General features: G+C 44.9%; 2 protein-coding genes across 3 annotated transcripts in view; one reads left to right on the forward strand and one right to left on the reverse strand.

The window, feature by feature from the left end:
* LOC308576589 (ovostatin-like) overlaps window positions 1-12067 on the reverse strand; it is a 55164-nt gene that overhangs the window by 38254 nt on the left and 4843 nt on the right. Inside the window, exons 4-10 of one of the 2 annotated variants that reach the window (XM_081176110.1) lie at window positions 11997-12049; window positions 10865-10885; window positions 9204-9372; window positions 7786-7870; window positions 5914-6025; window positions 2402-2516; window positions 2165-2274 (exon numbers count right to left, since the gene is read on the reverse strand). In XM_081176110.1, coding sequence (XP_081032236.1) covers window positions 2165-2274; window positions 2402-2516; window positions 5914-6025; window positions 7786-7870; window positions 9204-9372; window positions 10865-10885; window positions 11997-12049 — 665 coding nt within the window. Of the gene's footprint in view, window positions 1-2164; window positions 2275-2401; window positions 2517-3854; window positions 3977-5913; window positions 6026-7785; window positions 7871-9203; window positions 9373-10864; window positions 10886-11996; window positions 12050-12067 lie in introns of those variants that run through there. The other variant, XM_081176111.1, reaches the window with a different exon arrangement.
* The window catches only part of LOC308576859 (olfactory receptor 10T2-like), a 158780-nt gene continuing 146961 nt past the window's right edge, over window positions 249-12067 (forward strand). Inside the window, exon 1 of the mRNA XM_081176876.1 lies at window positions 249-899. The gene's annotated coding sequence lies outside the window, so the exon portion shown is untranslated. The remainder of the gene's footprint in view (window positions 900-12067) is intronic.

The following is a 12067-nucleotide window of genomic DNA, read 5'->3' on the forward strand; positions in this document are numbered from 1 at the left end:
CTGGCTGGGTTTCCCCAGCCACTCTGGGCGGCTTCCAACTGAATGTTAAAAACAGTACAGCATCAGACATGAAAAACTTCCCTAAAGAGGGCTGCCTTCAGTTGTCTTTTAAAAGTAAAGTAGTTGTTTATTGCTTTGACATCTGCTGGGAGGACGTTCCACAGGGCAGATGCCACTACCGAGAAGGCCCTCTGCCTGGTTCCCTGTACCCTTACTTCTCGCAATGAGGGAACCGCCAGAAGGCTCTCAGCGCTGGATCTCAGTGTCCGGGCTGAACGATGGGGGTGGAGACGCTCCTTCAGGTATACTGGACCGAGGCCATTTAGGGCTTTAAAGGTCAGCACCAACACTTTAAATTGTGCTCGGAAACGTACTGGGAGCCAATGCAGATCTCTCAGAACCAGTGTTATGTGGTCCCGGCGGCCACTCCCAGTCACCAGTCTAGCTGCCGCATTCTGGATTAATTGCAGTTTCCGGGTCACCTTCAAAGGTAGCCCCACGTAGAGTGCATTGCAGTAGTCCAAGCGGGAGATAACTAGAGCATGCACCACTCTGGCAAGACAGTCTGCGGGCAGGTAGGGTCTTAGCCTGTGTACCAGGTGGAGCTGGTAGACAGCTGCCCTGGACACAGAATTAACCTGTGCCTCCATGGACAGCTGTGAGTCCAAAATGACTCCCAGGCTGCACACCTGGTCCTTCAGGGGCACAGTTACCCCATTCAGGACCAGGGAATCCCCCACACCCACCCGCCCCCTGTCCCCCCAAAACAGTACTTCTGTCTTGTCAGGATTCAACCTCAATCTGTTAGCCGCCATCCATCCTCCAACAGCCTCCAGGCACTCACACAGGACCTTCACGGCCTTCACTGGTTCTGATTTAAAGGAGAGGTAGAGCTGGGTGTCATCTGCATACTGATGAACACCCAGCCCAAACCCCCTGATGATCTCTCCCAGGAGCAGCAGGGGTCTCTATAGAAGTGGACATTTCACTGCCTACCCACCCACCAATCAAGCAGCAAAGATCGGGGAATTAGGACTGCACTGTTTATTTTGGTTTCCCCAACATTTCTCATGGGTTTCACACGAGGAAGAACCTTCATGTTAATGTTGATAATTACAGAGTAAATTTCAAGTTTTCAGAGTGCACCACATACTGAGATGGGACTTGAACTGAAGATTTTCCAGCTTGCTCATATTCCTAGTATTCTACAAGAGCTCTCAGTTTCACGGTTTGCTTAGGAAAAAACAATAAATCCTTATTCCCTCTCTGTTGAAGGGGATGTGGGAATCTCGAATCTTATTTCAATGCTTGGTGGGAATGTAAAACTCGTTCATACGTTCTGGACCAGGGTCTTTGATATTATTTTTATAACCATTAAATAACCTCTCTCGCGAAATCCAGATTTAGCCCTGCTTTCGTTAAACATAGATTCTAGCCTCACTATTTGACATAAAGATTTGTGGGGGGTTTTCCTATTGGTGGCCACACATTTGGCGATAGCATATTTTTTGGAAATCTCAGGCTGAGTTACCCCTTGAGGTTCAACAACATTCGGGATGTGGCTATCACAGAGTGACTAGCAAGGCTTAGAAGGGTAGTAAAACTACCTCAGTTGAATTCTGGTCTCCTTTCTTTTCATATGTAAGGGAAGAAGATAACAATTGCCTCCCACCAACTTCTCAAATTTGTCTGTGGATTATGTCTTAAGAATATGCTTGAAATGACACTACATACTCAATTTAATTTTTCTGTAGATATTGTATTGCATAACTAGACTTGTACCCAGATGTTGTTTTCAACAGTTTTATTATTTTGGAAAACAAAAAATTCATAGTAAAAAGAAGCTCTCAGATTCACTTCAGATTTCATGAAATCTAGGGACAACCTGGGGATCTATAGGACAGTCGTAATGTTTGTTACTAGTACAACTGGCTTTCCTCAGACTTTATTAGATATTTCCCCTGTGCAGATCTTTTTATGTCCCACCCTGCATTTACTTAAAACTTCCCTTCAGCAGAAATTTCAGTGACAAATGTGGTTTTGTTTCTCAGTTAGAAAGGCATTCCTTCAGTTTTGCTGTTTCACTCCTAAAGGAGATGAAATTTAGTCACTCATCTCTAGATATAGGCATTTAGGCTGCGTCATACTCAGCTTCTCATTTTACCTGACCACAATAGGGGATCCCCCTTTTGTAGTCCCGGTCCATATTCTGAAATGTCACAGTCCCCAGTATCCGAGAAACTGAAATGTAGGCTGAACGTTCACTCTGAATCCCTGTGCGAGAGTCCAAGAACAAACATAATTAGCTGACTAATATGAAATAAACTATCCAAAATAGTTTCATGCCTGCTGTTTATTTATTTTCCCAGCAGTCTCTTTTTGATTATGTGGAAGGGGTTACCTGTTCCTTTCTCAGTGACGATGGCTTTCACATCTAGGTTCATCCAGTACCCTGAACGATTAAGCTCAAAAGTCTTGGAACTGAAGACATGGGCAAGGCAGCCATCTTTGCCCAGCTGAAAAAGAGGAGGGGTAAGGATTAAAATTAATTGGTGTTGCTGAGGAGGAATTAAAGAACCTTTTATTGAGGGTGAAAGAGGAGAGCGCAAAGTATGGTCTGAAGCTCAACATCAAAAAAACGAAGATCATGGCCACTGGTCCCATCACCTCCTGGCAAATAGAAGGGGAAGAAATGGAGGCAGTGAGAGATTTTACTTTCTTGGGCTCCATGATCACTGCAGATGGTGACAGCAGCCATGAAATTAAAAGACGCCTGCTTCTTGGGAGAAAAGCAATGACAAACCTAGACAGCATCTTAAAAAGTAGAGACATCCCCTTGCCAACAAAGGTCCGTATGGTAAAAGCTATGGCTTTCCCAGTAGTGATGTATGGAAGTGAAAGCTGGACCATAAAGAAGGCTGATCGACGAAGAATTGATGCTTTTGAATTATGGTGCTGGAGGAGACTCTTGAGAGTCCCATGGACTGCAAGAAGATCAAACCTCTCCATTCTGAAGGAAATCAGCCCTGAGTGCTCACTGGAAGGACAGATCCTGAAGCACAGGCTCCAATACTTTGGCCACCTCATGAAGAGAAGAGAAGACTCCCTGGAAAAGACCCTGATGTTGGGACAGATTGAGGGCACAAGGAGAAGGGGACGACAGAGGACAAGATGGTTGGACAGTGTTCTCGAAGCTATCAGCATGAGTTTGACCAAACTGCAGGAGGCAGTGGAAGACAGGAGTGCCTGGCGTGCTCTGGTCCAGGGGGTCACGAAGAGTCGGACACGACTAAACAACTAAACAACAACAACAACAAATCTGGCCCAGTGCCATTGATGACAATAGAAACAGCTTCCAAGAAGCCACTGTGTTTTAATGCATGCCAGATGTCTGTAGCATCCCTAAGAGAGCTGAGTTTGAAGGCAACATGTTGCCCCTCCATTTCCCGTGGACCAGCTCCAAGTATTGTTTCCGATGTGTGCTTTTGCTTAAATTATCCAATATCCATTTGGAAGATTTTGGCAGGAGTGGCTATAGCCCTGTTCACACAGCTATAGCCCTGCTAGAACTGCTTCCATGCCTTCAATGGAAGATCTGAAAGGTGCCCATGGACAGCTTCAAAGGCCCTGCAGACATGATTCAATTCTCTCGCCCATGTTCAGTTGGCTCATTGAGAAAATTTGACTGCATGCCCTATCCTTTGCTCCTAAATTCCTCAAGCCAAGGCAGCCCTAAAAAAAACATCTTCCTCTTCATGTAGTATCCAATGTATGCTGGAAATTGCTTCTGGAAGCCCACCATTAATAAATTAGAGAAGTTTCAGAGGTCTTTAAATCAATGCAAGCCAACTTTCCTTATCTTTGCAGCTTTCTCTCCCAGCTTTCTCTTTCTTTCCCTTCTGAGATTCCCCTGGGCTGCTCCTTCCCACAACCCTCATGACCATGTCTGGCCCTTTGGCCTCCTGACATCTCAGACATGTATTCTCATAGGTCCCTAATTGTTCTGTCACAGCATCTCTTGATCCTACTGTCTGCCCTTATCTCCTCTCCGGGATTCTGGGGAAGCTCAGCCAATAACAGCTTTCAGGCCATTAGAGCGCTTTAACCAATTACTGCCTATACCCAATTACTGCCTGTACCCAATACTGCCTATAACCAAAGAAGCCTATACCCAATAAGCTTCAGACTGAACTTGGTGACTTATGACACCATTACTCCACAAGGAAGAATACAGTAGGAAAATGATCCCACTCCACAAATCCCCAGTCTACTGGTTTCCATGGCCCTGGCTTTGTGCTGTGACCCAGATACTTATTCATATAGGAAGGAACTCAAAATTCCTGGGGCTCTGTAGACCAACGAGGTGAGCTGTAGTTAATTCTAGAATGCAGCAATAAATGAAAAGCAAAAATGAGCACCAAGCAATGGCTCCTTATTCTTATGTCCCCGCATGCCCCCAGTTTTATGAACCATTTTTGTTTTGTTCAGATTTGTAGAGGCAATGTTAGAGCTGACATCCGACAGACTGGAAAAGGGGGGAGGCTAGCTCAGTTGATTAATGTGGTGCAGGGGCATACGAAGTGGGGGGCGGAGGGGGCGGTCCCACCTAGGTGCTACTCTGGGGGGGTGTGTGTGACAAGATGGCCCCTGCCTCCCCTCAGCTGTAGAGCGGCCAAGGGCACACACAGTCAGTATGGATGCCACATGTGCGCATTCCATACGGGATGCCGCACATGCGCAGTCTGTACAGGATGCCGCATGCATGGCAGCCCGTACAGAATGTGCATGTGCAGCAGCCCGTTCAGACGCCTCGTAAGCGGTGCTCATATTGACTGTGCGCGCCCATGGCTGCTCCACAGCTGGGAAAAGGCAGGACCCATCTTGTCACCCCATAGCTGTCAACTGTCCCTTATTTGGCGGGAAAGTCCCTTATCCCAGCGCCGGGTCCTGCTGCTGTCCCTTATTGATGATGTCTCTTAAATTTCCCGGGTTTCAAAGGAAGCAGCTCCTCTCCCTCCCTCCCTGCCGGCCAGGGAGGAGGGAGGCTCCAACTGTGTTGCTTGGCTGCGTTGCTCACCCAGTAAGGAGTCTAAGAACGACTGGGGGGTGGAGCTTGCATGCTTTGTGCCGATCAAATCGGCTGCGTTGCCTGGGGACTCGCCTTTGCTCAGTGCTTCCCAGCAGAGAGCTGATGGTGGTTTTCCTTGCTGCATCCCCTTTGCCGGGTTGCCGCGCTGTGGGAACCACCACTTGAGGCTTCGTTTGGCTGCTGGTTGACTAAAATCCCTTATTTTGGCTGCTGATCCCTTATTTTCGAGACTGCTGGTCCCTTATTTTCAAATCTGTAAGTTGACAGCTATGTGTCACCCCCCTCAAGTGGCACTCCATACAGGATGCCGCACATGCACACTCCATATGGACATCGTGCCTGCGCCACCGGGCGGTTCACCCCGCCCCTCGGCATCCCACCCTGGGTGCCAGAGAGGGTTCCTCCGCCACTGGTGTGGTGCTGATAATGCCAAGGTTGCGGGCTTGATATCTGCATGGGACAGATGCATATTCCTGCACTGCAGGGGGTTGGACTAGATGGCCCTTGTGGTCCCTTCCAACTCTACAATTCTGTGATTCTCTATGATCTGTCTCCTGGCAGCAAGTCTGTACACAGCTCCATCCCTATCCATTACTTGAGGGCAGGATAAGTACTGTGGATATTACACTGGGCTGAGGTCTGCGGCGTATAATTCAAAGGATTGGACGATGCAGCACTTTTGACTTCATTGCAAACTGGACTGCATTATTATTTGTGGAATAAATGTTTCTGACTGTGCAAAAAGGCCTAATGGGAAAGGAAAACAGGAGAAGACAATGGAGGGAGGAGAAGGACAGAAAATGATAAGGAACTATGTATCTTACTTCTTTATTAACAGATTCACAGATAGGTTCCCTCTTGCAAGTTCCATAAAAATTGAGATTTCTGCACACACTGAGGTGAGCTTTCCCCTCAACTGGCTGCCCATACGTATACCTAGAAGGGAAAGAAGCATACAGTATTTGAGAATAGATGGCCTAGACGTAAGAGCTAGAAATACAGAAAGGACTACAGATTCAGAGATGCACTGGAAATGTGTTTCCTCTGATAAATGCACCTGATGAGTTTTGCATTCAGCCTCAGCAAATGTCAGCTGCCTTTGCATGCTGACATAAATTTTTTAGGCATCAGCCGATTCCTTACATAACCTTCCTTAAAGTGGTGGCTGTTAACATTTTGACTAGGTGGGGCTGCAATTTTTAACCTTGCCATTTCCATCGCAATATGACCTGTGCATCATTTATTTATGAAAGGGTGCCATTACTCATGTACAGAGTACCATTGTCTCCTCCTTGCTGAAAAAGCATCAATTATTCTCTGCACATCTATGGACACAGGAAGACTTTCCATGTAAGGGGGGGGGGCAAGTATGATTTTCAGACAAGATTGACTCCAAACTGCATACAGTGGTGCCTCGCAAGACGAAATTAATTAGTTCCGCGAGTTTTGTCGTGTTGCGATTTTTTTCGTCTTGTGAAGCACGGTGTCGGGAAAGTTTTGGAAAAGCTTCAAAAATCACCAAAGTCTTTAAAAACCTCAAAAAAGGCTACCACACTGCGTTCTATGAGTTGCTCCTCGAAGTCAAGTCACAACTGTATTAACGGTGTTAAGAAAAAGGAAACAAACTTGCAAGACGTTTCCGTCTTGCGAAGCAAGCCCATAGGGAAAATCGTCTTGCGAAGCAGCTCAAAAAACAAAAAACCCTTTCGTCTAGCGAGTTTTTTGTCTTGCGAGGCATTCGTCTTGTGAGGTACCACTGTATTTAGAACTTAAGCCATACCACAACATAAGTTTTTGAATTCATGCACTGTTTATACCTACACATCAATCACTAAAAAATTAACGCAAATACTTTTAGAATGCGAAGGAGAAGGGCTTCCTGTTGCATGTGTTTTCTCTCCACCACAAAATTTATTTAACTATTCAATTAACCCAAAACATCTTTTTCTCTAAATGGAGAAAACAATGGAAGCAGAAGGTGGGCTACTGAGTTTGCACATACCCCTTCAATATATATATAAAATATTATTTATATGCTGCCCACTCTGGGCGGCTTCCAACAGAATATTAAAAACACAATAAAACATCAAACATTAAAAACCTTTCTAAACAAAGCATTCCACCAACAGGCAAATAAATAAATGTTTCATTTGAGTACATCAGAGCACAGCAGAACATATTTTCCATGCATATCTCAGTCTTAAAAATGTGAATAATCATTATCAGCTGCTGCTATATCTGAACTTTGGGGAAGGATGTGGAGTCATATCCAGATAAGTACAGAGACCAAGCTTTTTGTTTTCAAAATTCATTGATAAATTCACAAAAAGCAAGCTCTAAATAATACTAACAGCATTTTCTTTCACCCCTCTCCATTCAAGTTATTCTGAACTCAAGCTAGGAAAGGGGTCTGTTGGAAGCAGAGCCATCGATACCTTCTGAAAAAAAAGCTCTGGATTTGTATGTGGCTCAGACTTAGTTACTTACCTGACTCCACCCCACAGTTGCTGCAGCTTTTAATGAGTGAATGGAGGGAACTATGTGTGGGACAGGAAAGAGTACATGGCTTTGAGACTGTAAGTAGGGAATTTTTAATAATTGCCTGGCATTTTCAAAGGTAGTGTTGTGCCTTAGCCCCAGTAGATCAGCCTCCACCACTAAAAAAGTCTACTTCAGCCATTGGGCCCAATACTTACGAGCTGCACACCTTCACAACGAAATCTGGATTCTCCACAGAGACTGTTTTCGGTGCACTGATAGTGATGTCATACAGTGGTAATGCTGAAGAGTGAAAAAGACACAGCCAAACATATATTCCAGAGAAACAGTTTGCGATTTTGAACACTTTGGCACGTTGGTGTAGCATGGGGGGGGGGGGCGTGAGGGGGCCATGGCCCTGGGCACATTTTTTTGAGGGGGCACGACTAGGCACCCCCATGACAGGCTCTCTCATTGGAGCTTTGCTCCAGCATGCAAGGGAGTTGCAGAGACAATTTCCTCTCACGATGGCCCAACGCTGCAGCTCCACTCCTGGGTCAGGTCAGACCTGGGGGCAGAGAGGAGGAAAGTCGATGGCTGCTTCACCGCCCCCCTCTTTGGCTGCACTGTGGTGCATGAATGTGCCCCCCTTGCAAGCTGAGCTGCGGCAGGCTCCCTCCATGTGCTGTTCCTCATGCGCGCACACACACACACACCCCAGGGCACTATTCGTACAGGTATATGCTCCACCAGTGATTTGGCATGTGTGTGAGGCAAAGTTTGAGGCTTGTCTGGTCAGCCTTTTCCTCAACTGACCCACCTTTTGAGACAGACCATCCTCACACTTCCCAGATGATTATCAGCACTGAGGATTATTATTATTTAAAATATATTTTATACTGCTTTAAAATGGGAAAACCTTCTAAAGATAATTTATGTCATTTGCACCGAGAATCGTCTAAGAGAACGGTGATACTATTATAAGGAAACAGCATTGAAAACAAGCGGTTGACTCTCACTGAACGATTTGTTTTACTGTTTCATTTCGTAATTGCATTTTAGGTGCTTTACTAAAATGTCAGCTTTATTTAATAGGTTTGTTTACCAGCAAATACATACAACTCCAGCTTTGACAAGTATGTGTTTGCCTTTGAACATTCTGTGTGTTGTATGTGGCTTTTCTGAAAATCCAAGTTGCTACCTTTATTAGTAAAGGTAAAGGGACCCCTGACCATTAGGTCCAGTTGTGACCGACTCTGGGGTTGCGGCGCTCATCTCACTCTATAGGCTGAGGGAGCCGGCATACAGCTTCCGGGTCATGTGGGCAGCATGACTAAGCCACTTCTGGCGAACCAGAGCAGCGCATGAAAACACCGTTTACCTTCCCACCAGAGCGGTACCTATTTATCTACTTGAACTTTGACCTGCTTTCGAACTGCTAGGTTGGCAGGAGCAGGGACTGAGCAATGGGAGCTCACCCCGTTGTGGGGATTCGAACCGCCGACCTTCTGATCAGCAAGTCCTAGGCTCTGTGATTTAACATTTTTATACCAGGCCAGAAAATTAAGGACCTTCATCTTCCAGCAAGTCCTAATTGTTTTCTGAACCTTAGAAAATAACAGGTGCACATGTTTACCATATTCCTGGACAGAGTACATATGAGAGGTCTTAGCTCCCGATTGACTCTGCACGATGATTTCATAGTCTCCCAGAATTGGCTCTGAAATTATTGAGAATGAGAGCTGAACAATAGAGATCTCAGACGTTACGTTTCTCCACTGGAATATCTGGTTCCTCTGGGGATCCTAGAAGCGCAGAATAAAGGCACATTAAGGCAAGAAGCCAAAGATTCAACTCAGGTTGCTTAGTTTCAGGAGGAACTAGATTAGCAGTCAGCAGGTAGCAGTGAACACCAGCCCAAATCTGAAGGCTATCAACATAGAGGCAAAAAAAATGTTTGTGAGGAAGCCAACAGTTGACAGGACTGACTGTCCCTGCCCTCTACTTCCTCTAGGTCAGGGGTCAGCAAACTTTTGTGGGGGGCTGGACTATATTTTTTTGGGGGAAATAATGAACAAATTCCTATGCCCCACAAATAACCCAGAGATGCATTTTAAATAAAAGCACACATGCTACTCATGTAAAAACACGCTGATTCCCAGACTGTCTGTGGGCCAGATTTAGAAGGCAATTGGGCCAGATCCTCTGGGCCTTAGTTTGCCTACCCATGCTCTAGGTCTCCTTCTCTGCCAGATATTTCCCAAGCAGCCTCAAATTACATTGGGGCACCTGTAATCTCTGTTCCACCCTACGCATTGCCATGCGTGTCCTTGGAGCTGCTCTCTGTCACAGGCTCTCCTTGCTCACTAAAGCATGTTTCTTCTTCAGCATTCAACCATTCCTCCCTCCATTCTTCCTCTGACCCACCTCAGCGCCCTACCACCAATCCTAGGGCTCTGAGTGTTCCTCCTCTGCAGCTTCCCTTGGGGGTTCCCCAGCTGGTACCCCCACTATCCTCATCATCTAGCCAGTCCCTGACACCAAGTACCTTCTCTTCTTCCCCTCCTAAACCCTCATCCTAGTCCTTTGCCTCTCACACAAAGATAGATGTGGATTGTGCCTTAAGCCCAGCCAAACTGCACTTTTCCTTTTCCTCACAGAAGTTGTTTGCCAATTGCTTTATTCCCTGGTGCAGCTGAATATTACAAATAATCACATAAACTTAATCAGTTTTAAGCACAATAGAGTTATGAGTCTTAGTCTGGTTGAGACTCACCCATCTCCTGGATCCAGCAAGTGTTAAATATAAGCTACCCATCACCTGGGTGATGGGCCACTAAGAGAACAAAGAAAAGAAGGCTCTGTGCTAGACGACAAATGAGTGGCACCTTTCTCCACCTCTTAGATAGGAGAACAAAGCCTGAGTTTCTGAGCAGAGTTTGCTGTGATGATGCAAAGCAGTGAGCAGAGGTTCAGAGAGCAATGTCTGAGTTCTGTTTGAATCCAAGGCTGTGGCTAAGGGAGAAGCAAGACCCTTTGGGGGTGTTGAAGCTGTGAACCCCTTGTATACATGTGTAAATAAGCCATCTATCAGAAAGACACCACAATCTCTACTGTGCCTCATTTCCAAAAGGAAACATGAATCCTGGGTAAACATGCCTGGAGCCCCTGGAATCTCACACTGATCAGAGACTAGGGTGCAACAATACAATACAATACAATACAATACAATACAATACAATACAATACAATACAATACAATACAGATACGCATCTTTTAAAAATAAAGACTCTTACCTGAATGGTGACCAAAGGATACTGAAAGAGATAAATGTGAAGAGAATGTTAGTGTTTGAAAAATATTTTAAATGTCAACAGCTTTTCAGAGTTCAGCATCAAAACTCCCAATCAACAAGTGTTTAAAGGGATGATTTGAACCCTGAATGAAAAATGGTGCAGTTTCGCTCTGTTAAATATATGAGGCAGCATAGCTTACATCTCAGTGATGGTGGAACAAAATAAGGGAATAGGTTTCAGGCAATGAGCAAGATTAGAAACAAGTCTTCTTTTAGTATTTGCAGCTAAAACGCTGCGATATTGTGCATTTTATGCATAGGAATGAACAAAAATATATTGGGTGAGTATGCTTGCTAGCAGACAGCCATAGACAGTTCTCCTGTCCTTCAAGGCAGACTGCCTTTCCCCCAATAAATGGGCAAACCTGAGGACATCATTAATCAGAACCGAGGTAAAAGAAATTCTAGATTTTCACAAATTAGCCTGTCTGCATTGGTAACATGTACTAAACTATTGTTGTATGCGTATGTTGTAGATTTGCTGCTTTGATAAATTTGCCAAGAATGCAGATAATTGCTGTTAAAACAACTGCTAAGGCTGCTATACGTTTTAAATGGATAACTAAAACGTCATCATATCCCTTTGTTCCATGGCTAAACTTTCCATTCCATCTACCACAAGTTTAATTTATTTACTGACTTTCCAACAATGACCAGAGTTGCTTCATTTCCTAGAAAGAGTATTCAAAATCATTCACAGACACAATAGGTATGTTCAGTCCATTTGCAGGAACCTTAGTGGAGAACATTAGCTTTTAACTTCAAAGCAAAAATGCTGCATGTGTGTGAAGCACTTATTAGTAGGCCAAATTGCATAGACAGCTTCTTTGAAACTGTTTACTTTGGTCTGATTCAATCTCATTTGGAGTTACGTGCATAGACTACTATTTAGGAGCAGACCAAGCAAACACCAAACCAAAAAGTTTTGCCTCAGACTCTGCGTGCTTATTTGGCTGTTAAGCTATTGTTATGGGTTGTGCATCTGCTTTTTTAAAGCGGATGAGATGGTTCACAAAGACTTTAATATAAACCAGGAGCATTTTGGAAATTCTTCCTCCTGACCATATACTTACAGTTTGAGGATCAGGTTGAAAACGCGTATTTAGAGAAACAATTCGGAAGAGCACTGTGGAAGGGGAAAGGA

The sequence above is a fragment of the Podarcis bocagei genome (assembly GCF_964188305.1).
Source record: "Podarcis bocagei genome assembly, chromosome: 17".
Taxonomy (NCBI): domain Eukaryota; kingdom Metazoa; phylum Chordata; class Lepidosauria; order Squamata; family Lacertidae; genus Podarcis; species Podarcis bocagei.